Source organism: Lates calcarifer, linkage group LG10, assembly GCF_001640805.2.
Source record: "Lates calcarifer isolate ASB-BC8 linkage group LG10, TLL_Latcal_v3, whole genome shotgun sequence".
Lineage (NCBI taxonomy): Eukaryota > Metazoa > Chordata > Actinopteri > Centropomidae > Lates > Lates calcarifer.
The window spans coordinates 3,944,030-3,969,912 of record NC_066842.1 but is presented as its reverse complement, the minus strand read 5'-3'; the positions used below and the strand labels follow the sequence as shown (position 1 = coordinate 3,969,912).

Here is a 25,883-nt window from a genome sequence, read left to right as displayed (position 1 = left end):
TAATATGAGATTAGTAATGGCTACTGCGGGTGAGTCTCAGCAGCCAGGTGTAGCATCCATTACAGTAAAACCCTCTACTATCTGTGCTACAGTACGAAAGAAGTGTAAATTCTGCTGCAGCTGTAAAACTGCCACAGTCTGAACCAAAACAGACTGGTCATGCATGCTTCATCCAGTTTCCATGCACAAAATCCTCAGACAAAAATATGAATTTAAGAAACATTACAGCATGACTAGGGACAGAAAGTGAGTATTTACTGTGATAAAACACATAAATCCCCACAGCTCTGCATGTGGCAGCTGTGTCAGAGCTCGGCAATGTGATATTACAGTAAAGACATGTCAACTCTGACCTCCATCTAGCGTTCATCCAAATGCAAACTGCCGCCAACAGACGCACACAATTCAGCTGTATTTCCCTTCACCTCCTCTACTGCAAGTCCCTGTATTATCATTCTTTCATCACGGCTGTGATACAAAGATAAAACCGACATTTTTAAAAGGATGCATTTTAGTTTAAAATCAATAATATTTAACTGTGTTTCTGCAATAAAAGTGAGCCTCTGCTGCGTTTGCTCTCCACTACATTAATCCATCGTAGTGATCGACAGTTACTCCCTGTCAAAGTGTCAAGTATCAGAATAGTATGGATAATTTCACACTTGTAATTATGTCCTCTGTGTGTTTAATAGCAGCAGATAGTGTGGTAAACCATCAGCAGTTTGTACTCACCTACAAGAAACCGTGAGTTCAACTTTGGTGGCAGGTATCGCAGCGGTGAAAGGGTCCGCGTCCCCAATACACGCCATATTCATCGAGCTGCTTGTTTGGTCGATCACAAATCGCCCCGTATCCAGCGCCTTAACGGCGGCATGAGAGGAACCGAGAGAAGAGAGAGAAGGGATGGGATGAATGAACAGGAAGCCTTGCGGCGAGGAGACAACGAGCCGTTTCTTGTCTGGAGGCGAGAGAAGCACCGGAGAGTGAAAACGCGGACGCGGAGCTACAACGCGGAGCTACAGCGCGTCGGAGTCGCGTCTCTGTGCGCCTCGGTGCTCCGGAGGAGAGAGGACGGTTGTGAAGGGGCGGGAAGACACACACACATGCACGCACGCATGCACGCACGCACTCGCACTCACACAAACAGAGAGAGAGAGAGAGAGAGAGAGATGCACACAGTGCTTTTTTTACTTGTAAGAACCACGTAACTTCACAATTTTAACGAATAATTTCTCTTCAGAGTTTAGAGATTCAGATTAAGTTCAAGTTTAGTTCATGTCCAGAGTTTGGATTCTGGTTTGTCTTGTATTATATTTATTTGGGGAGGATAAGGGATTACATGCTCAAGCGTAGTTTAATTAAAAAGTTAAAATCAGACGAAAAAAGGCAGAAACAACAGTTATACACAAGCTAGCTGTGTTAGCTGCACCGCGAATCTGTTTGATATTAGCATAAACTCCTGTTACAAAAAGTGGCAGTTGGCTTCCCAAATAATTATTAACCGAAATATTTGAACAACCCAAAACACATACCGCTATTCTGATGTTATTTCTCCAAACACTGTGTTATTAATGTGGATGAAAAATATTCAACCTGCTACAAAAAATATGTAAATACATAAATTAAAGCTGCTTTCTGCCAAGCTAACCGGACGGCAGCCATTTTGTTTTTGATTCGGAGATGGTGGTGCAACTTAGAAATAGTTTGAAAAATCTTTTTACATCATATCATAGATTATTTTCTTATCCAGGTAGGTAGAAGAGTGTGCGAAAATTCTGGAAATACATTCAGTAAGATGGTAAGTGTTTTTACAGGTGCTAATGTAGGTTTTTGCAATCGCTAGTTAGCCAACATTAGTATTAGCAGCTATTTACTTACCAGTCGAGGAGAAACATTGTGAGTTCAGCATCAAACTTAATTCCTTTACTCGCCAAGAGGTGTCTCCAGCAGTGGGACACAACACCAATGTTAACTCTGGGTTTGTTTCAGTTTAACTTCTTTTCCTTTACTTAAGTTAGCATGCTAACGACCTCGTCCCGGTGCATCCCCTCTGGTAACACCACTGGCATCCAGGCTTCCGTCGATCCAACATGAGCGAATGAGGAAGTAGCGCCGCGTAGAGGATGTTTTCTAACGTCTCGTCTTGTAAACACAACCAGGGCTAGAGAGATAAACAAGGAGTTGTTGATATAAAATATTTAAATTCTTTGGAAAGCAACACATTTAATTCAATGTCTGAATTACTAGAATGAGATGATAAAAGTCTCCGAATTAGATTTAAGTGTCAATCTTGTCAATAATCTCTCATAACTGTAACTTACAGTGCTTATTCTAAGACCGTGGTGGTTGACTTGACAATAAAAAATAACTGACAACTAAAATAATTTATCATTCTGTTGTAAACCTGCAAATTTGAGTTGGTGGCAAGAGTTAAGATTAGGGAGCTAAGGAAGGGATGTGATCAATGATGGTTCTCAAATACAAATACTGTCAATGTCAATGGGGGGCTACAAATTACAATATGTTAATGAGCGTCTAATAAGCGTCCATAAGGACAGTATATGGACAAAAATCTGGTCCCTACAAGGTTTAACATTATTTATTTATTTATTTTAAGTGTCAAGGGTTTTGGTTTAAGGTTTGTTTAGCCTTAAATGATAAATAAAGCAATATGGATTGGGCTTTTGGGCAAGTAGAAGCTATGGTTAAGGTTGTAGTAAACCACCAGGGAATTAATGTAAGTCAATTCAGTGTTTTTACAGGTGGGAAATCCAGTGGGTGTGCAGGTTTGCTGCTGATGAGGAAAAAACTCATTTCAAGAGGCCCTGAAGAGGAGGACCACCTTCAGACATCTGACGAGAAACCGTATTTAAAGTTCAAGAAGAATTTAACAAAACAGCCTCAAAAGATCTGCGGGTGGTTGATAAGGTTGTTGATCAATAAACTTATCGATTACTTGGCTGGAGGCTGAGATTCATGCATTTTAAAACTCACATGTGGGATTTTTTTTGGAACAACTTTCTACTATACTCCTTCATTTTAATTGAAAATATGTTATATTTCAGCAGGGTATGAGAGGTGAAGAGGCCTGGTGCTGTTACAATTAAATGATCTCTTTTCCCAGCAGTATTTTGACTATTACTGTTCAAAAAAATATCTCTGAATTAGTTATCTTGTTATTTAATTACTGTATTTACTGATGTTATGAGCTTCTCTAATCAAGTTGATGAGATTGAATCATCCAAAAGTTCATTTCCACCCCAAGCAATCTTTAAAATATTACAGCAATTGAGATGAAAAATTGAGAAGCAAAAAGAAAGTTGCTGTTCCCTCCATTAAATTTGAGGATCACTCATAGAAGAGCCAGCTGAGTCATCCTTGTGGGTGGGAGAAAAATGCAATTATAAGTGTTTGTAGTATAACTGGAAAGTAATAAAACTAACAGTGTGACTTGAATAAGTTAAGAAACAGAGTAAACTTTGAGATGAGTAAAGATGTTCAGTGTCTTAATATGTGACTGAAAATGCCCACAGGTGACAAGTAATCAGCCAAACACAAAGCAAGAGTAATTATGGATTAATGAGGCTACACATGGGTTATTGTTATTCTGACTCTGTATTTGTAAAACACACTTTATTGTCTGCCAACTTGGAGTGAGATGTTCCCTTCAACAACTGTCAAGTTAAAAAAAAAAAAAATAGTTGTGTCACATGTTGCTGAGGCCAGTGTGAGACCTGAAAGGGTTAGAGTTGATAGCACTGTGATTGGACAGCGGTGAAAAGAGTCGCACTGAAGACAGATGACAAAACCACCTGAGCAAAACAAACTCAATTAACCAGCCCAGCATGAATCAGGGAGCTAAAAATGGAAATATGTGTGTCAGCTTCAATTAGTCTGAGGGAATAGACAGAAAGTTCATTCTGCAGGTCAAACACCTGTTAGGAGAGCTACGTGTTTTCTATGGGGTGATAGAACTCATGTATATGTTCCAGCCTGTAAATAATTTTTGAGACATTTGACTCCAAACCACAAATCTCAACCTCTCTGTGGCGCTAGAGGAAAAGTCAGGGGATCACCAAAGTCAGAGGGCATCATACTCTCTCTACAAAATTTCATGTCAATTTATCCACTAGTTGTTGAGATATTTCAGCCTGGACCAAAGCGTGGAAGCACATTATTGTCTAAAATAACATTTGCCTCAATTGGAAAAGTGATGAGATCAAACCGTGAAACAGTTAGTGGATTAATTAAAAAAAGGCCTCTCTGTGCTGTATTGATTTTTTTCTTTTGTCACAGACCTGACACCACAATCTTTCTGCATATTAGTGTTTCAACCATTTCCTTGAGTCACAGTTGGGATGAGGGAGCTGAATGTGGCTTGCAAAATTTCAGTGTAATTTTCTGGCTAAATTGATGCCTAGTTACACCACAGTCCCCTCATCTACACCTGAAGACAGCCGCTGGCAATTTGCAAAACATAGAAACAACCTCAAGATGATCTGACTCCCATTTGCCTCCAAGACTTAGAAAAAGTGAAAAAGAAATGAATGTCCAATATGAATTTAATTAATTTTGTCTGCCTACATTTGTCCTCTCCCTCTTTGAGACTTTTATCTGAGTGAAACAGAGAGAATGAGCATAAAGAGTCTTGGAGGCACCTTGCTTGTGAAAATGAAAATATCTGATTCTGATTCTGCTTCAAGCCAGGAGCACAGAAGACATTTGAAAACCTAATCAAGTGTGAAAACTATCAGCTTAACACATTTAATTGCTGTTTTTGCAGATTGCCGTCGTTGACAAGTACACCGTGTTCTAGATAAGGCCTGTCGGGGTTTTAAGAAAATAAAGGTAATAATCATCAGCATACAAACACCTTTTAACTGTGATTCTGGAAAACAGCTGCACTGGCTGTATAGTGCAAATAAAAAGGGAGATAAGGGGACAACCCTGGCAAACTCCATGCACTGAAATGAAGGATAAATGTATTGATTTGTTTGTAGACTCTTGACCTCAGCATCATGTTTATGATGAATAATAAAAATCATAGAAATTGATCAGGGTTGTTTGATCAGGTCATGTGTGTGATACAGTATTACACAGTGCTACATTTGAGCATGCTAGTACTATGATGTTGTCGAGTTGTTTCTCCACTCAGCAACTTCTGGATCGATTGTAATGATATTTGGTCCAGATAGTCATGGTGCCCAGAGGATGAATCCTGCTAACTTTCATGATCCCCTGATCTTTCCTCTACTGCTAGCAGTGGGCTAATATTTGCGGCTTTAGTGAAATTTCTTGACAGCAATTGGGTGGATTTGCATGAAATTTGGTGGAGGTGCTCCCTCTCCCCTTAGGATGAACTGTAATAACTTTGGTAAGCCCTGACCTTTTTTATCTAGCACTATCATCAGTCAAACTAAGACAGTGAACATGGTAAATATCATACCTGCTAAACATTAACACTGGCTTTGTCACATATAAACTTACAGTATTTACCTGGTAAAAGAGCCTCACTGAGATTAGCCTCACAGATCTGCTAACGTGGCTGTGGACTCGTTTCAATCTGTCTCTGTTCTGTTGAGAGTAATGACATGGGGTTATATGACGGCTCTGATTGATCTCAGCTCCTCTTCAGTACGAGCGCAATATTAGCTTTGAACAGCAGCTGAGGGAGTGATCCAGGTGTAATCAGGAAGGTGATACTGATTTAGAGACGGTGCAGTTACCTAATAAATGAGCTTTATTATTGAGGAACTGTTTTATTACGGCTTGTACTTCCTCCAAAGTCATTTCTAATCATTGCTCTGCTTTCATTGCTTTCTTTGGAGATTCATATTGGTCATAAAAATCATTAATAATTTCATCATTTTACATTTTGATTAAGACTTCCTCAAAAACTTTATTAATTTCATTTGGAATAGCACTTTTTAAGGTTTATTCTTCAAAATTACATCAGAAGATTGAGTTGAGTTCAATCAAAACACGTCCATGACTTGACTTTGTGTTTAATCCCTCAAACTATAAAACAATTTTTTTGCTTTAAGCTGCCAATGAATCAGGACCAGCAGAACTATATTATATTCATGCCTCAGTGCCACAAATAGATTTCAAATTATCAGAGTGTGAAGCAGCTCTGACTGCTCCTAATTACTGTCTCCTCAATCTCCCCTTCCCTTAATTTGCCATATAGAGACATAGTCTTGCTGTGATAGATGTATGGAGTTCCTCTCAACTGTATTATCCTCCTCAACCATGCTTGACCCACTGGTGAATAAATTACAACAAACTTGTGTTGTTCAAACCTACAAATTCTGACTTTAAATTCAAACCAAGATCCCAAACCTTAAAGAAATTCTAAACATATCAAGCTAAAATTTGGGAAAACGTGTATAAAAGGATATTTTTATTTCTTGTAATTGTGTCAAACTGACTGTTTGGTCTCTGAAAGGTCAACAATCAGTACAAAAAAAAGTGTCATTGAGCCCAACGTGATAAGACAAGGAAAAACACTGTAATCTCTCATTTGAGAAACAATGAATTGGTTGTCAAAAAGTCAAAAGAATGGATAAAAATACATTTTACAACTGATCAATTAATCTACTTATCTTTGCGGCCATAGTATATATGCAATGTCCTTCAGCATGAAGTGGGGTTTGCTTCCAGTTTAAGGGGTTACAGGGTTATTCTTTTTCACAAATTAGTATTTTTAAACAACAGAAAGACATGTTTAGAGTGGCTTTCAGACCCAAAAGAACAGCATTTTAGTAAAACATTAGCACAAGCAGAGCCACATTAAGGAAAATTTAGCACTCCGAGTATAAAAATCATCTGTTCAGATATTATGTAGTGCAGTATAAAAGGGTCTTTCAAATCTAGTTTATGCTGAGGCAGGTCAAAATCTCTCTCTGAGGGGTTGAGATCAGCTCAGCAGTAAGCAGCAGCAGGGCTGGAGTAAAAATGTGCACATCTCTGCATCTTGAGAAACAGCTGGTTGTGCTGTTTTTTTAATGAGGATTAATAGACTTACATCAAAGAAAGAGGCTACTGACCAATGAACACATGTGATGTTTGTGAAAAAGCCAGCGGGATAACTTAACAGTGCATGGCTATAGCCCTCATGCAGACAAGCATGGACTTAAAAGTCTGTGTAAGTGATTTAAAATGGTGTTTGTCGTTCAGAGTTGGTGTGTCTGGAGTTCTGGGACAAAGAGAAAAGTACTGTGGAGTTTTCTGAAGTGTCAAATTCAACTCAACATAACCTCAGTGGCATCCACACACACTCAGCACTGTAACATTCACATCAGGTGGCCGGTGATTGGAGCTGCCTGTCAGACAGTCCTGCAGATTGATGATAGCAGACCCTGATGGCCTCCCAAGTCGTTCATTAGGCATCTGAACAAAAGTCTCTGAGTGTTATCACCGGTTTGTGACAATATCACAACTACTGTATGTGTTAGACACTGTGGAACAATAAAACTTGATGGATGAAGTGATTTTTATTTATGTAGCCTAAAATCTGGGCTTTACAATCTGTACAAGTTTCAGTTTCAGTTAGTAATCAATACTCATACATACAAATTTTTGTTAATCCGATCAGTTCAAAGTTCCTCGTGACGAAAAAAAAAAACAGATTTCCTCACTTCAATAATGAATGTTTGTGCAAACCTGGCACTTGGAAGCATTTTCCTGTTCTTCTGGCCTAGTTTTTCTATAAATATTCTTCTTTAATTAATACCAACACAACAAGATGTTACTGTTACACTCTGTCCCCCACGAAACAGCTGCAGAAACTACACACCACACAAAAATAATCACATGAATAATGCTGTAATTATTATTTATTATATTAATAATGAAATAAGGTAACTACTGACATTAAACCAAGATTTGTTTTGTTTTTTAACCCATGCACTCCTCAGTGTTAGTTTGCTGCTGAGACCCCAACAGATCTGTATGTAAATTCGTTAAGAAAAAACAACACTAAAGCAGATTATTTACAGAATAATAAGGTCCTATAGAGGGGACTTCTGGTGCAAACTCCTACAGATTTGTGTTTATTCAAATTACTATGTGGTCAATGAGGGTCCACAATTCATTTTAGCCCCAGGGCCTCCCAGCAGAATAATCTGGAGCTTGTCAGTGGAGGAAAAAAAGCAATTCTACTGTTTCCTTTATAAATCAAATTCCTAAAATGTCAGCAGAAGTATTTTTGGACATCGACAGCTCAGAGGATTACTTACACTATCCCTGGTCAGTCATGCTGGTGCTGCTTCTGCCATCTTGTGGCCAATTTTCACCACCTCAGACATCTGAAAGCAACACCTTCCCTCTCCTAAACCACAATCTGCTTTACCTACAGGGGGACAGTGATACAGGAGTTAGAACAGGACATGAATAACTTCTGGTGTGATCTAGGTGGAGTTTTGTATTGTACAAAACCTGATGCTCAAAGAGAGTTCATTTTCCTATGACGTGGCAAAATTACATGGCTGAAATATTCTGGTGACCACAAACTGAAATGGTTGTTTAAATGTGACGTGTTCAAACTTTCCAACTTTGCCTCAAAAGCCTGGAAAAGAAGGCAGAATGGATTATTTAATCAGCATTTAGCTTCTTCTCCATTTTTGGACTTTCACACAGCTTTCTGAAAATATTAATTTATCCTAAAAGAAGTCATGGACATTATTTGAAATCTGCTGAACAGAAAACCTGCCAGACTCAAACAACAGATGAGTGTAGTGACAGAAAATAACACAATAACACGTTTAGTATAGATAACTGTAATACTACCTGTGCTCCAGATACATTAACAGCAGATATAAGACTTTAAAAACCACGCCTGAGTTGTTTGTTTTTGACAGATGGCGTTTATTCTCATCAGGCATCTGACATTAGAATCGCTACAGAGTCCGCCACTTGGGAATGGCTACTAAAACTCCAGAGGGGAACGCCCAGGATATGTGTAACAGGGACAGCATAATAAACAAAACAAAGGGAAAAAAAAAACTAACCATAGGCCACTAAACATAACTTGCCACCTCACTGGAAGAAAAGCTCCATCCATTATTAATGTTGCTCGTCAGTCTTCCCGCCAATTCTGGTCCAGTCGGCTCTCAGGTGAGACCGTGTTCAGATCGGTGGTCCCACAAAACTAACATTCAGTCAGATTTTTTTTAAATACATTGTTTACATACATTAGATATGTATTTGAATAATGCCTACAGCTGCTGTTTCACCAGACATTCAAAAGTGACAGCACACAATTGCGACAGACAGATTAGTTACATCTGGGAGACCACGAGAGTCTCCAGGAAGGCCCCACAAGGATCAGAACTGGGAGACAGACGTCAGTCGATGTGGTTAGGCTCACAAACTGGGCAGAGTCTGAAGGCCTCTCCTCTCAAAAACCAAAACAAAAAGATACTATTACATATATATACATACACATTGCTACGGTACCGAGTGGACCTCACCCGGAGTCCACGACGAGAAGCCCTCATATAGGGTTGAAGAAGGTGAGCACACGACTTAGCAGCATGGGAGTTAGACGACAACTCAGTAGTGTAGGTTCAGTGAGTGTTAACAGCAACGTGTGAAGAGTGAACATACATTTGGACGATGAAACGTAGACTCAAACGCTGAACCTGCTCTTATTTAAGAAGGATTAAATGTACGTCAAATACTAGTTATGTCTGTTTTCACAAGTGCTCTAGAGTTAAAAGAACAGGTCAACATTTGGGGAGCTACATGTACTTGCTTTCTTGCTGAGAGTTGGATGAGAAGATCAACACCGCTCTCATCTGAACAGTAAATATCAAGCAGCAGCCGACAGCCAGTTAGCTTAACTTAACATAAATAATGGGAACTGGGGGAAAGAGCTAGCCTGGCTCTGGCTCAGGGTAACAAATTCTGAGCCTCTTGTTTGTTGGATCTGACACAAAGTGTAAGAAGTTGCTTCTGTAAAACCACAAATTGTCATTTTCACACTTAGGTTTTTGCACAGATTAAAAAACAAGACATAATGTGTTAATTAATGAGCTTTAGGAGGTGCTGTTAGAGATTTAGTTTTCTCTGGGCAGAGACTGTGTTAGCTGTTTCCCCATGTCTCCAGTGTTAATGCTAAGCTAAGGCTGCAGCCCTCCATTTAACATAACAACTCGTGATATGACAGATATAGGACTGGTATCGATCTACTCATTTAACTTTTAGCATCAAAGCTATAAGCGTATTTCCCAAAATGTCAAACTTTTGCTTGAAGTGAGACGGTTACTGTAAAGTGTGTTCTGTGTACGAGCGCAGTGCATCTGATCTAAAGCAGCTGCAGAGATTGAAAAGAGAGGAGAAAAAAAAGCAGGAGAGGGAAGTTTAAGGGGAATGGTGATTTGTCTTTTTCACATACAGTAAAGCCACTTTTGTTAATGTTCTGCCCCAAGTGCAGAGAAATAATCCCTAGAAACCGGAGAACTGGGTTGTGAAGACCAGCTACCAACCTGTTAGCTCTGCAACCTTTTTCTCCTCTAACACCCATCTTCCTGTCTATTTGTCCCTAATCTACCACAACACACTGCTACCCTTTTCCCTGGGTAATTGTGTGTCTGTTGATGTATTGTTTCCTGGCACAGCGCTGAATATATGCTGAGCTGCAGAGATATTTTCTGAGTGTTAACTCTTAAATAACGGTCTCGTGAGTGTGTGTGAGCGTGAGTTCTTATGGTGAAGAACTGTCTACAGCGCAAAAGAGAAAAAATGAGTTTATACTGCAAAGACTCACTAACATTACAGTGAACTAAAGCTGATTAGCAGGACAGAATCTAAAACAATCGTGTTAGTTTCTCTTGAGATGACATTAGTTTAGTGTTTCCTCTTGGTGCAGTCATAATGACGGTGTGTGTGTGTGTGTGTGTTTTAGGAGTGAGCATTGGGCTTCAGAAGTTAGGGGACAAAGTGCAGGGAAGCAGCATCAAATGATGCCGTTAATGTCCTTCCAGAGTCAAACCCCAGCAGGTGGTGTTGTGTTCAGTTACTCGCCACCTCGTCCACATTGTCAACCGCCTCTAAGGTGCTGTCCAGTCCACCGCGAGCGCGCCAGATCTTCACGGTCCGGTCACTGAAAGACGGGAACACAGAACAGTAAGATGCAGCAGAAAGAAAAGGGAAGTCATAAACCAGGTGTACACAGAGAACAAGCCACTTGGTTCAGTGCTACAGAGTCCTCCAGGCCCTCTGGCTTAGGACTGCTGATCCCATAGAGGGCCACTGAGCTCCTCAGGTCATCAAAACAACGTCTGCTGCCTGTGCCCCCGCTCAGAGTTCAAGACTTGAGATAATCAAGCTTTTACTTTTCAGGAACCTGTTTCACAAAAGTGATTCGCTAGCACTGGTTGCACACAGATTGCAAATGGTGGCTGCAAATGTGGTGAAAAGGGTCCTGATTCTGGTTATGGAGCCTCTCTCTGGGGGTCAGATCAGCAAACTCTGGAGTGTTTTTACACCTATTTTTTCCTCAGTGCTTCTTTGCTCTGATTTGCTCTTATTGTTAGAACATTTTTTCCTCTGAATGCGAGAGGGCAGGTCTCTAATACGACCCTGCCAGAGGTAGATGCTAAAAAAACAGCAGAGAGAGAGCAGAGCAGGAATAAGAAGCAAGAACACTGGAATACTGTCAAGTGGTGCGAAACTCCTCAGACAGTAAATGATAACCACATACCTGACCATATTTTAGTTTAGTTTCTCCTTTGTGTATTTGTTAACCGACATGAACGTTAAAGCAGTGCTGAGCAGCAGCGCCGAGTCTGGCGACACAGTAAGATGCAAGAATCTAAAGAAATCAATAAACACTCAACTTCCTGCTACTGACTATCAATAAAACACTGAAACAGTGATCGATATGCATTTGACCTCATGGCCCTTACCGGAGTCAAGCTGAATCCTCTGATTGAGGATCACAAGGTGAAGACATGTTGGTACATTTTTATTAACTTTCTTTTTTTGACAGCCAGTGTGATTTTCTGGCTGCTTACTGGGTGCTTTCACTTCCTGCTTTACGCCACAATTCAGCAACGTATCATCCAAGCTGTGCTGACTGATTTTTTGTTTTCAACAGAAGCACCCCAAAGTTAAAAATTACAGCCATAAAAGCAGGGCGTGTGTTTGAGACTCACTCTGAGGCAGTGAACAGGTGGCTGCTGTTGGTAGAGATGCTGTTGATGGGGCTCTCGTGACCCTTGAGCTCCCCCAGGGTCCCCAGTGTGTCCGTATGCCACAGCTTGAGCACCCCACCTCTGCAGCCGCTGAGCAGGGCCGGGGAGCCGGGGACGACGCCCAGCGCACACACCCAGTCACGGTGAGCGTTTGGGACTTGCTGATGGAGAGAAGGACGGATGCGGGTTTGAAAAGGTCGACACCAACACAATCTCTCATCTGACCATCTGACTCGACCAGTACCTGCAGCAGGTCTTTGCGGTCCAGGTCCCACTTCTTGATGCCGTTGTCTCGGGAGCCGCTGAAGAAAATGTCCCCCTGCACCACCAGTGACTCGATACCGTCGTAATGTGGCGGCTCAAAGTTGTGTGTGGGGCTGATGCTCCCCAGAGAACCTTCAGTCACATCGAAGAGCTGCAGAGCACCACATTACAGGTGAGACATACATCCTGAAAACACTGTGTTGTGAAATAAAAGAGCATTTTACTGTCAAGTGTAAGATGTATTTATCATGGCTACAGCAGCTCTTTATTTACAATTACGTAGGAGTTTAGCTTCTAAATTTATGTCTTCTTCACCAGGGATCACAGGACAAATACACTGGAAAACACACCTTAATGTAATGATCCTTGGAGCCGGTGATCACCAGGTCTTGGTTGTTTCCAGACTGATCCACAGTCAGACACATTACTGGACCAAGGTGACCAGTAAGTTTCCCAGTGGATGCAAATCTGACAGAGAAAAATGTGCAGTACTTAGATTTAGTCATTAAAATCCAAGTATCTAAATGTGAGCTACTACCACCAATAATTACATGAAAGTAAATAACAGTTTTAACCTTTCTGGAACAATAGGTTAACTGCTAGACTTGGTACTGAATACATAATCCACAAATGTTAAAAAGTGTCATGTGGGTAAACAAAGTCTGTGAATAAAGTTTGCAGTGTTCAATCTCAGCATAAATTACAGAGTGTTCTCACAGGTCATACTGATTCAAAGTTATTTTAATCATCCTGGCTGCCGGTTGTCAACTGTTTTTATTTTCTAAGAGGAGCAAAGAGGCAATTCATCAAAAGTAATAGCAGCCTGGCTAGCAATGATGGATGACAGGTATGGATTGGATACCTGTCAGGTTCTTATTGAACTGAGTCTTCCAAGTGTGCAGTGAAAAGAAATTGGTCTTTGTATTAACTCAGGATGTGTGTTTGTTATGCATCTGAAAATGGTTTAGAGGTGTCGTGGGAAGTGATTACAAAACAGGGGGGAATGATAGACAGCCAGCACAGTTCATTTAAGTCTGGGTTTCAATACACAACACTTCAGATAAATACAAATTCTTTGCACTGACACTTTATTCTAGTCAAGATGCAGCTTTGTGTAGACTCTGACTGAAGAAAAAGGTCCTGTGTAGTACTTACCTTCTCAGATCCCAGACTCTGACTGAGTTTCCGGCGGCGGCGTAAAGAATCGTCCCGTTGGGGTTGAGAGCGATCTGGTTAATCTGGTTCTCTCCTGCTGGGATGGTGACAGTTCGGCTGGTGTTAGACGCGCAGACGTCCCCAACATTAACCTGACCAGACGACCTGAAGACACACAGATGCAACGTGTATGAATATGCAGCAGGTAGAAAAAAAAACAGAGGTGCTTTCACACTCACCCAGGTCATTGTAAGCTGTTTTTTTAAGGTTGTGATCTTGTCAAGAAATCCTGATGAAATCATTAAAAACTGCAGCTATATCAACACCATCTCATAACAGATGTGGTGGTGGAAAACAGGGGTAACAAAGTGTGAAAACAATGCAGAGAGGAATAAATTATCCAACAAGTGAAACCACATAAACAGTGACTTCAATATGCATGAACAGGGGCATATTTAACAAAAAGCTACACCTCTTCTATCTTATATAAAGTAAATAAAGCATGACACAACCTCTATGCTTAAGTTCTGCTGGACATAATGAGACATTTCAGACTCACGTTAGCGTTCGGATGCACTTGGCCGAGTCCCGTATGTCCCAGACTTTGATGTAGGAGGTTGAGACAGTGAAGACCAAACTGGAGCTGTAGCGGACAGACACCACGTTGTTGGGGTGACCGGCCAGGGACATTATCTCCTGCCCCGTCACCAGGTTCCACACCTTACAGGTCCGGTCTGCAGGAGGACAGGCAGTCTGTCATGTCCATCATCATTTATTACATTGTTAGAAATACAAGGGCGTCTGCTCACTGATAGAAACGTTAACAAAACTGAATAGAGAACATAGACAGAGCTGCTAACAGTCTATCATGTTTAAAAGCTTCTTCTTCAACCTGAGAGTTTTACTGTATGTGCAGTGTCATTTTATTTCATCACTGCATTTATCCACATACTGTGCATATGACAATCTTAATTAATCCCTGTCAGGTTTTATTTGCTGTTATATAACAGCATGTCAAACTGTAATAAATTACCAAAGCTGTAACAAGGAGACATGGAGAGAATACTGATGAGAGAGAGAGGAGAATAAAGAGTGAAAGATGGAGGGAGGGAGGACTGGTGGGTATTAACCTTTGGATCCTGTGAAGAGAAGGTCATCGGTGCAGTCGACACAGAGAACAGCTTTACTGTGTCCCTCTGCCACGTGGACACACTGCAACGTCGCCGACCGACTGCTCTTAGTGGGTGGAACCGGGTTAATGACGCCCCTGGAAAACACACACACACACACATCATTATCAACAGGGGCAGCGTGGACGGCCCCTCGTCTAATAACCTGAGCGCAGCGCAGATGTAAATCACACACACACACACACAACCAGAGACATGCACAGCATGCAGCGCTCATGGCTGATTAGCACGATGCTGCAAATCAAAAATAGAAAGAGATGACAATAAGAGTCCAAAGAAAAATGAAGAGACAGCTGTGGAGAGAGTCGCCCTCATTGTGCTGAAGAGAAGAAAAGCCGAAGAATCCAAAAATACCCCTGTACCTTCAAATGCTGCTCTTTTCCAGCACTTAACAGATACAAAACAGCAAGGAGACAAAGACAGATGATCATTGGTAAGCAGCAGAGCTGCATCATCAGGGACCGCAGGTTCAATAGCATCACAGGGACCCCAATCGATTACTAATTGGCTGGTTGTGTTGACAAATTGGCACCTGATAGTGTAATTGTACAATCACTACTCTCTAACAGTTGTATCTATCAGTATCAGTGGAGCAGCAGGACGAGCTGGTGGCGTGCCACAGATCCAGACGTCGATATTGAGGAGTTGTGGAATGAATGAGGTTTAAAAGGCCTGTCGCGTGAAAAATAAAAGCTCCACTGAAATGAAAAAAGGGCTAATGAATAGAGAGGATTATTGAGGGTTCAGGCTCGATAGCGGTAATAAGCTTAACAAGATTACGCTGTTTGGGTTTATTGTCACTATCCATTGATCCCAGAGAGGATATCCATTCATTGTTTTTAACCACATTAACTGGTTGTGTCTGGTTCTCGCCCAAGGACATCACAGCTGTGTGGGATAAAACCCCTGGGAGGCTCCGGTTACCGCACAGTCTGATGAACGGCTTTCTCCCCTACAATCACACTCAAAGTTGTGAGGTTTGACGTGTAGGTCGTGATGAGAAAACTCCACACCACGTGCATCTGTGGTTCAGATTCACCTTTGCCCCGTACACCCGAGGTGAAATCTCAGAGGACCGTGTGACAAATAAAAAAACAAAGGAAGTTGTACTTGGGTGGGTCGGAGAGAGGAGGTGAAACAGAGCGGAGGATGTGGTTGCAGGACAGGTGGAGGCATCCATCCATCCTGGAGTGGAAGAGAGTATCCGATATACCTGAGAGCTACTTAGCTACTGATTAAAACACTGACTACTTCCTATTCTTATCAAGTCCCTTAATTTCCCCTAATCACTGCTTTAAGGTACAACTTCATTTTCTACCTTCTATGCAGCCACTCACACCAGAGCAAAGAATTTGTTATTGTCACACAGATATATTATTTGTAAATACTAAAAAAGATGATGATTAGCGTCTGCAATCTCAATGTGCTACCAACTACTGTGTAAAGTAAACTGCTGGGTGTTTTAGACCAACAGGGGGGTTGACAATAACACATTTATAAGTAGAGAAGGCTCATTTTGAAAACACTTTCTTCAAGCACATAAATGGAAAAATTATGTTGACTCCAGTTGGACTCAAGCACTGAATGCCTCTGGAGACCAGGACTGACTTTTTTAGTTTTTTGCAATAATAATTCGGCATAAAATATTGACAACTACATTAATATTCTACATGTGTTCACCAGCCTAGATGTGGATTTACATGCAAACCGTCGACAACAATTAGAGCTGAAGAGTCAATGCTGAGAACTGGGACTGGTGACTTGAGACTGGACTCTGACTCCATGGCTGCACAGAAGGTGGAAAATAAATCCTCACACCTGTGGTATGTTCTACAAAATGGTCAGTAATAGTAATAGACTAGTATAGTCTGACACTGGTAAAGTCTAGAATTGCAAAAGGCTGAGTAACCTCGGCTGCATAATAACAATCAAAACGATGCATCAAAATGTGCACATATGTTTACAAATCAACATGTATGCCTCATGGCTACATTAACAGGAAATATACTGTAACTCTGGAGATAATCCATTGGCCAACATGTGACAAACTGAATCATCCTTAGCATCTCTCCTCAGCTCTAATCTGACTCTCTGACAGGCTGGTGTCAATTTTACTTATCTTTGGTTCTTACTTATCCTGTAGGACGCGCGCAGTACGCCCCAGATACCCTGTCATACGGCTAAACACGACGACGTGGTTACTGGGACGAGCGGTAGGGGAGAGAGGAAGTGGTGGGCCGCTCTTTGGGTTCCTGATGACTGGGCTGTGAAGGAAGACAGTAGGGCTGCCAATTAAGCTGCGGCATAATTAAAGTGTGTGCTAAGCTGTTTACACACTGCTGGCAGAAGTGTGGGAGGACTGCATGAAGACAGAAGGGAGACGCATATGCTGCATTCACGTCATAGGGGAGCAACTGTCAGGACAGCTTGACAGTAAAGTGTTCGCCTGTTCAAACTCATCAGAAGCTATAAAGATGACGTTACTGAGGTGTCCTGCTCAATGTGGTTTACTGGGTTTATCAGTTTGGAAATTTCAGGCCAGTATCATTCTGTCAAAATATGTCTAGTAGTAGAGAGAAACACTAACAGTAGCCTGGTTTCAGCATTAAGTCAGTTCAAGTCAACTTTATTTACACAGCACCAACTCCAAATCAAAAGGCTTTACAATCTGTCTAACATACCCTCCTTTAATGTTGTGAGGCTGCAGCGTTTGTTTTGAGAGGATTTTCTCTGCAACATGAGAAAAAGTTCTGGAGCACGACATGATTTTTGGTGTGAAAATAATATTAACACATAAATAATACTAGGATAATGCATGTTTTATCCTATCAGCAGCTTAAATCTAACAATAGCAAAGCTTGTCTGTGTATTGCAAACCAGGAAAAAAAGGAAGGGACTGTTTAGATTCTTATCACGTTTAGCCTGAGGGCGGTGGCACAGTAAATGCCATGCTGTAGCCGGAGTGTTCGAGGCTCTTTCTGCATGTCATGTCCTTCTCTGTCTGTCTCTATCTATCTATCAACAAAGGCTACAATTCTAAAAAAAACAAAAACAAAATACCATCTACTGGCTTTGCCCTGTGACATGAATGCAGCAATATTCAGTACTCATACTGACCACATGCACTCACAGACTGACCATGCGTGTTTCAGGTTGGCAAACAGCTTAGGTGCACAAAGCTCAGAGGTGAAAGTGTGCACGTCATGCCAACAAAAGCTTAAAAAACTCAAATATTAATTCACTTATTAAGTAAAATGCCATTAAAACTAAAATAAGAATCATTTATTAATTGTATAACTTTACCCTAGTCCACCACTATATATTCTGAGACAGGATTATGGGAGCTAACATATAATTACAAGTTGTCATCACATGATCATTTTTCAGCAGAAAGACATTTTTATAAGAATAGTTCACTCAGCACATTCTCTCTCACTCGCACACTAAGAAAGAGAAAGGACAGTGATTTCCTCACTGAGGTAAAATATGTATCATACATAGGTAGACCAGCAGCAGAGGGATTGATTAGCAAGTTGAACACTGAATTTGAGTCAAAAGTACCAGGAGTGAAAAAAAGAGAAACACCAATCGTCACCATTATGGCTCAAGGAAGAGCCATAATATCCAAGTTAGGCAGGAAAAATATGACATTAAATTCAGCATAGAACTTGGCAGGTCAAAGGTTATCACACCAGGCATAGAGCATCTTTGATTTAATTGAGACCACATGCTTCTCCAAAGCAGGAAACCGAGAGAGGAAGTTATTAGTAGAGTTGAAGTGAAATTATTTCGTTTTGTTTTTCGATTTTGCAGCCACAACGTCGGCAGCAAGCTCTTACTGTTTAATCTCCTTGACCTTTGCCCTTTCGGCCGCTGCATGCGCCTTGTCATAGGTCTTCCTGCGAGAGAGCGGGGAAGGCTCCGGCGCTCGCCTTTCCACCCCTGATGGAGTTCTGGAGCCAGAACTGAGCATTCAGTTTCATCAATTTTTCCACACAAACAACACAAAGACAGTATACAACAATAATAATAAAACAGGATGTAAAACGTTTAGGAGCATGCAGTCCACACAGAAACACCGTTACCTGATATTTTAAGTCCCAAAACAGTGGTGGTTCTTCGCCAAGCTCATGTTTAACAACTGAGGATACTGTGTAGGTTTTTTGCTACTCTAAAATATAATTCATCTACTTAATCTGCTGATGGATCACTGTCAGCCAAGGCTCTTTTTTACATACAAGTCAACATACTCTCAGGTTTAAAGCATGGCCTTTCACAAGCCAGTTAAAGCGGCCTGGTTAGTATTTTTGCTTTCAGCGTGTAACTCAGCTGTAATACAGGATTAGAAAGGCAGTTTATGCAGGGGACGATAATAAATAAGCCATACAAATGTTAATATTTGTTCTTTCTACATGCTTTTACCTCAAAGGACTCATCAGTTGAAGGAAGGTATGGCCATTTGATGTAAGGAGGCGCATGAATAATGTGAAACAAAATTAAATAAAGCAGAGGATGTAGCGGAAACATCAAACATGCAGGCAGCGAGGAAGTAGTAATTAATGTGTTAGCAAAGAGTGCCGGGCCTGGACTTACATGCTGCCCATTTTAGAGGAAAAGCCGGGGGAGAGAGCTGTGTAGTCCCTGACTGATGAGCCTGACGTGTCCATGTCTCCTCCCCCATCTGGTGTCTCGGCTAACGGCAGCATCGGACTGGAGAAGTCTGCTGTGGGCGCGTCGGGGGCAGAGTCAGAGTTTGCATACAGCAGCTCCATCTGAGTGGTGGTCCTCCTGCGAGCCTGTAAAGCACAGATACGTGAAAATTAGGACAAGAGGAAGGGAAGGGAGTAACAGTTTATGTGGCAAATGAGGCATAAACACGATCAACTGTGTAATACCTTATTCCTTGTTTTGGTCTCTCCGCAGAGTTTCATGAGATCTGATGCTAAAGTGCTGCAAGGAATGCACAAGTTTTATATTTACTACTGTGAAAACACACTGGGCATATAACAACATAACACATCATACAACATAAACACAACATGTATGTATAAAACAGACGCAATAAGACATGAAGTCACTTTAACGGAAACAAACAATTAGCATAAAATAATGCAACATACAGGCTGTAAAACATCATATGACACTAGTAAACGCTGTAAATTTTTAGAGTCGGAAACTTTCCATGGGAATTAATGGGAGTAAACCGGAAATTAGAAAAATTCCATGCTAACCTGTAGAGAATTTACATGTTTTTGTGTTGTTCAATGAAAGAATTGATTTAAGTTCTACTCACAAATAAATTAAAATGAAAAATGTTTGTAAAAAATGTTATTAATTTGCAGGCATGCCAGCTTATGACAAAAGAAAATGTTTAGATTTATGTTAAATACCCCCAGACGACCACAAATTTCCTGATAATTCCCATAAATTCCTGTTAATTCCCATATATTCCATTAATTCCCATGGAAGGTTTCCAGCTTGGAGTATTGTTATTATTATGTGTATGTGAGAGATGTACTGGTTTGTTTTCCTTTATGCTCCAACAGAACTAGATGAAACATAAACACATGACATGAACATAATGTAACACAACAGGGTAAAGTCAAATATAGCAACATATTTAAAACTCAAACTTACGTTCCCTCTGCTGAAGGACTCTGGGCAGACTCATCACTGCTGCTATCATCACCATTTTCTGTCAAAAGAAACCCATGAATAACATTAGAATCACAACATACCCTCTAAGCTGATAAGACTGAGATGACTGCTAGATGACTTTCTGCAACATTTCTTAGCAAGTACACATTTATTTAAGAGTAATTAACTTGTTTTTTCTGTTTAGATAATGGGTGAAGTAATATTCTTAATTTATCCACAGTGATTTTTCAGACTGGATATAGAAAAGATGAACAAAGGAAGCAGATGAGGGGCAGATGTCAGCGCAGTCAGTGCCATGCCGTTTTATCGACAAACAGAAACTGGGTCCTCACTGAGCTCAGTATGACTGGATGGATTGAGAAAGGTGAGAGGTCAGAGGTCAGACAGCGGTCAGGTGGGGACGGTTATATAAAGAGAGAGGTGTGGACGAGTTGAAGCAAAGGTAAAAGCCCCGATTTGAGACAACAAGGTGGAGGAGTGTGAGGAGTCATTAGTCCGTTGCTTCCGATGGGGGTCAGCTGACCTACAGGGTCCGACAGGGCTAAAATATCCATGTTGGATGGTTCCTGTGGAAGGGTCTGGGGTTAGCAGGGTGCTAAAGCATGGAGGCTGTAGCACATGGTGAGCTGGGAGGAGGAGGAGGAGGAGGAGGAAGAGTGTTTCCAGATGAAGGGAAGTGAAGGGTCAGCAGACAGATGGAGGGAAGCCTGGCTGCATTGCACCTCATGCACCTGTTCATGTTATGTTTAGTTAGTTTTCAAAGTGCAAAGGGAAGGAACCATGCATCCGTAAACACAGATAAGAGTCTAATGTGATTTCACTTACCGGCTGGGATGTTACCTAGCTCTGTAAAAACATAAGAAAACAAAAAAGAAAAAAGAAAAAAGAAAACGTGGGGGAACAGAAAAAAGGCAATGCACAAATCAAAAACACAGTCCCCCGAAATTCTAAGAAAAAACAAAAGGAAAATAAAGTGCATCTACTGTAAACAAAGCATCCTACTGAACAGAAGCTGGGAAAACATTCAAGATTTACAAATTTGGTCAATACGATCAGAGCCATTTCTAATAATTAATAATTAGGCCAGCTTCTATTCAGCAGAAGGCAACAGGCAAGAGCATCTCAATAGGCCCAATCATGCAACTGACCAGTAACCCAGCCCACTTTCTGAGAGGCTTACAAAACTGACTCATTAAAGAGAAACAACATTCATCCCAGAATAAAATCCCACTTTTACTTGACGTGATACTCCCGACGCTTCCAGGAGGTGGGCTGAGTTAAACCAGGGGTCTTGGTCTGTGTCTTGGGTCCTTATCTCCATAATTCTCCCCTCAACCCAAACAAGGGCGGTTGTTACCTTGCAGAGCGTTCCCCAGCAGGGCGTCCAGCTCCGGGTTGAACTCGGCTTTCTCCTTCAGCATGTGAAAGAGCAGCTGGTTCTGTGTGGCGCTGGTGATCTCCGTCTGCTTCAGCCTGCCCTCCATCACCTTCACCTGGGACTCCTTCTGAGCCGCCTGCAGACCCTGAACAGGTCAGAATGCAGTGTTTGTGTTCAGTGTCTGTTTCAAAACACCCATATCTTGCGGCATTTTCAAGATGCTGTATGGTGTGATACACGAGTACATCTCATAGATATGGATGTTGGTTTGGAGCTGATGTCCTGATGGACACCTGGTCTTTATTAGCGCTGGTACCTTGTTTATGGCCATAGACATGAAGTGATCGAGCAGGAAACGAGCCTCTGCCAAGGTACAAGAACCAATCACAGCAGAAACATCCACTGTGTCGCCCTCCTCCTGGAAAACAAACACCATAAATGCTAGTTCATATTTAACTTTGTGAAGGTATGAAATGATTTCTTATAGGGGCCTAAATTCTCTCAAACTCCAAATTTCTCTCTGAACATTTTCCTCGATGGTGGAACAAGCTCCCAAATGCCACTCATCAGCCTTTCTCACCTTGGTTTCCTCCATCTGCATAATGTTGGCCTGACAGTCTGCGATGCTGTCATTGATGTAGTCGATGTTGGCTGTCAGTGCATCCACTTCCTCGTTGAGTGGAGGCACTGCCTTCTCTGCCTCTGGCCCCTCCCTGACCAGCCGGTCCCTCTTCCTGATGACCTTCTCTTTACGCTTGGTCAGCTCCTCCCGTTGCTACAAACGCAGACAAATAGGACGGGACATTTTTACACTTAGAGTATTTTTGTTTTCGCAGCCCACCTGATGATGATGAATCATGCAACGACAAGATGATATAGCAGTTAATTAAAGCCTCCTCCTCCAAGGTCGGGACTTGACGCAGTTGATCCCACAACAAACCACTTAGCTCTGACTGGCTACACGGCTGGTGATAAATCTGTCCGAGCCAGAAAGTATAAATCAGCTGTTTCTTTTTCTCCATTTTTTAAGCAATGTAAAACAAGTATTAAAACTTATATCACACCACAAAGAAACAATAAAATCATGCACATACACAGGAAGGAAATGACATAAGAACCATCCAGACAAAAACAAAAAGTGAGTGTGTCCACTACCAGTATTCAGTCCTAAAGGTTTCCAGGTCAAGAAAGAACAATAGATTAACGCTCTGAAATTGGGAAATTATAAACGACTGTTCGCAAATCCAACATGTTTATACTATACATATAACTGTACTGATTTACTGGGAAAAAAGCATCAGATGTTGAGAGCGTACAGTTCTGTGCATTATTATATATTCACGTATCTGTGCACTGCTGCAGGACGTTACCTTCAGGAGGCGGTTCATGTCGGCCTCCATGTTGGAGATGGTCATCCTCTGCATGATGATGTCACAGATGCGTCGCTCCAGACACTGCCATTTATTACGAGCAACTCTGGTGGAGTAGACACCGACTGTTACGCCTGTAGGAAGACCTGCACACACAGCGCGAGTCGATAATGTTATTGATTAATTCAGCGAATGATTACAACACTTCAACGCACACACATTCAGGAAGCATGTTCCCGAGCTGGTTAACAAGGACTCTGTATTGATCCTGACAGATTTATGGTACATTTTTAATTTTTATGATGGTAAATGTGGTCAGCATCTTATCTATGAACTCCTCCACTTACAGTATTTAATATTACAAGGATACCACTCTGCATATTTTGCCTCTATATTTAGTAGCTTTCTCTGGAAAGACAAATAAACCCACACAGACTCACCGAGTGCCGTTAGGAGCTGTGTTGCCGGAGGAGTACATACGTCCAGATGGAGGTCTGTGGGGGGAGTCCTGGACTGGTTCTGGGATATTGACTTTTCCTGATGACCTTACCCGAGGTGGGCCTGACCTGCCTCCTCAGAGCCGTCACCTGGCACATAGGGCGAAGAGAAAAGTGAAAACGGGTGAATACTAAAAGCATACCACATGCATTTCTGCATTCATAATGTCCTGTGGGTGTTTCTGAATTATGTATGGATATGCCCCTACATAAACAAAAGCTGTGTTTTTCCTTTTTTACAGGCATAAAGTGAAAGCAGCAATGTCATTTGTGAGGCAGCTCTACCCGTGAAAGAGCAGTATGAAATTTAAAAACTAAAAATGACTAAACTCAAAATGATGCAAATTCTACTTTGCTATTTGTGCGTCAGTTTAGTTGAGATGAAAGCTGCTCACCTCCTCAGTCTTTCTCCTCAGAATGAGCTCCTGCTGCCTCTTCTGAGCCTCCAGTAACTTCAGCTGATGCTGAGGAAGAAAACAAAGTTACAGCATCGACAAAACTTGTTAAATGAAAAGATGCAAAACCGAAGCACAGAAGAGGCTGAAGAAGACCCTCCCTGTCGCTAACCTCTTGCTTGCGCTGGTCCTTCTTCAAGGTAGCAATTTCACGGTTTCTGCGAGATTCGTTCATCCTGTTCTTCTCCTGCTGCTCCTTCATCTGCTTCATGAGACGGACCTGGAACAATCAAAAATCAACTAGGATTTGTCGGTCTCCGCCAACGAGGCAAAATGCAGGAAATATGGTCACAATCTCTCCTTCTGTTCCTGAGTTATGGCGCTGAACAGAGGCCAGAAAAGTGTTTTTGCAGAATAATGTCACAGTGAAGCTGAACATTTGTGCCAAATCAAGGCACTACTGAAATATCGTGTTCATAAAGCCCCCGGCCTCGTCTGTCACTGGCACAAAAATATTCATATTATATAAACACATGGAGAAATCAAGTCAATATTCTGTGGTGTTCTTAAAAGATTTAGATTTTTGACAGAGACAACAGAGAAAATATGAAGAGAGATATAAGATATGAATGTATGACACAAAACATACTATCAAAAGGAGAAGCAGCGGCCTCAGGTTTCCACCAGAGGCATTACAGCACAGTCTTATCATGATCAACCTTAGAGCGGACTGACAGTAACTTATCATACCTTTGTCTTCTTCATTTCTGCCACGTCCATCTGAAGCTTCTTCAGCTGCTTCTCATACTGCGACTGGTTCTTCAGCAGGCGGGCGTGCTCCTTCTGAGCAGACTGCAGCTTCTGAAGCTCCTTGTTCATGACGCTCAGCTTCTTCTCATATTCGGCCTTGATTTTGCGAGCCTTGTCCTCTGTGCCGCTTTCTACTGTATCTGAAAGTGCGCGATACAAAAATCAGGGGAAAGCTGACGTTAAGTTTTAATTGGTACATAACTCAGTCGGTTAATATGTAGCAACAACATTGTGCTGCAGATAAAAGCATATCATCTTGAGTTGTCAAAAAGTTTTTTTTCTTAAATTAGACAATCTGAAAACTTCTCTGTACTCCGACAAAGCTCTGATCCATTAGTGGTGACAAACATAAATGTAAGTGTCATCATTTGGCTGCTGACAGATAAAATTCACAACTGACTATAAAGGACTCTCTGAGGTACATAAAGCCCGAACCACTCTGCATTCTGTTTCTTTCTTCACTAAAGAACAAAAAGCTGAGATCTAACGTGTAGGATAAGATATGAATTCTTCCAAATCGAAGTGGGACAAAAGAGAGCTCAAATATACTCAGTTTTAAGACTGAAAATAAACCGATCAAACAGCAGAGACATTAAAAACCAAACACACACATGCCTTTTTGGTGGATGTTTTTATCCAAACTGCTTGAACATGATGGATAAATTATGAACAGTGCAAAGCTTGTGGCAGCCTTACTCATCTTACTCATGTTTTGGAGGACGCGGTCCCTCTCCAGCTGGGTGTCCCTGATCTTGCACTGCAGCATCATCAGCTTCTGTTCGTACTGCTGTTTGAGCGTGTGAAGACGCCGCTGGCTGTTTTCCAGCTCATCGATCAGCTTCTGTTTGATGGCGATCTCACAGGTGATGTTGGCCAGATCTGCTTGGTAGTTCTCTGTTGGACACAGATAATCAGATTTAACCTCAATAATTGATTAACGAAACATTTCATTGTTAGGGGATGTAC

General features: G+C 41.4%; 2 protein-coding genes across 4 annotated transcripts in view; both read right to left on the bottom strand.

The window, feature by feature from the left end:
• LOC108880870 (copine-8) overlaps positions 1–2,085 on the bottom strand; it is a 55,955-nt gene extending 53,870 nt beyond the window's left edge. For 2 of the 3 annotated variants that reach the window (XR_001960547.2, XM_051073166.1), the window contains exons 1-2: positions 1,879–2,085; positions 733–860 (exon numbers count right to left, since the gene is read on the bottom strand). Coding sequence is in view for 2 of the 3 variants with exons in the window: in XM_051073166.1 (XP_050929123.1) it covers positions 733–815 (83 nt within the window). In the remaining variant the exon portion in view is untranslated. Of the gene's footprint in view, positions 1–732; positions 1,008–1,878 lie in introns of those variants that run through there. The other variant, XM_018672588.2, reaches the window with a different exon arrangement.
• Positions 2,086–8,844: 6,759 nt separating this feature from the next.
• Positions 8,845–25,883, bottom strand: part of kif21a (kinesin family member 21A) — a 47,152-nt gene continuing 30,113 nt past the window's right edge. The window contains 22 exon segments of the mRNA XM_051073168.1: positions 8,845–11,107; positions 12,162–12,361; positions 12,445–12,615; positions 12,815–12,932; positions 13,620–13,784; positions 14,179–14,353; positions 14,750–14,886; positions 18,649–18,774; positions 19,403–19,605; positions 19,705–19,759; positions 20,447–20,504; positions 21,293–21,313; positions 21,825–21,990; positions 22,162–22,263; positions 22,426–22,620; positions 23,216–23,349; positions 23,642–23,750; positions 23,752–23,802; positions 24,108–24,176; positions 24,280–24,387; positions 24,858–25,057; positions 25,623–25,811. Coding sequence (XP_050929125.1) covers positions 11,017–11,107; positions 12,162–12,361; positions 12,445–12,615; positions 12,815–12,932; positions 13,620–13,784; positions 14,179–14,353; positions 14,750–14,886; positions 18,649–18,774; positions 19,403–19,605; positions 19,705–19,759; positions 20,447–20,504; positions 21,293–21,313; positions 21,825–21,990; positions 22,162–22,263; positions 22,426–22,620; positions 23,216–23,349; positions 23,642–23,750; positions 23,752–23,802; positions 24,108–24,176; positions 24,280–24,387; positions 24,858–25,057; positions 25,623–25,811 — 2,843 coding nt within the window. The 3' untranslated portion in view covers positions 8,845–11,016.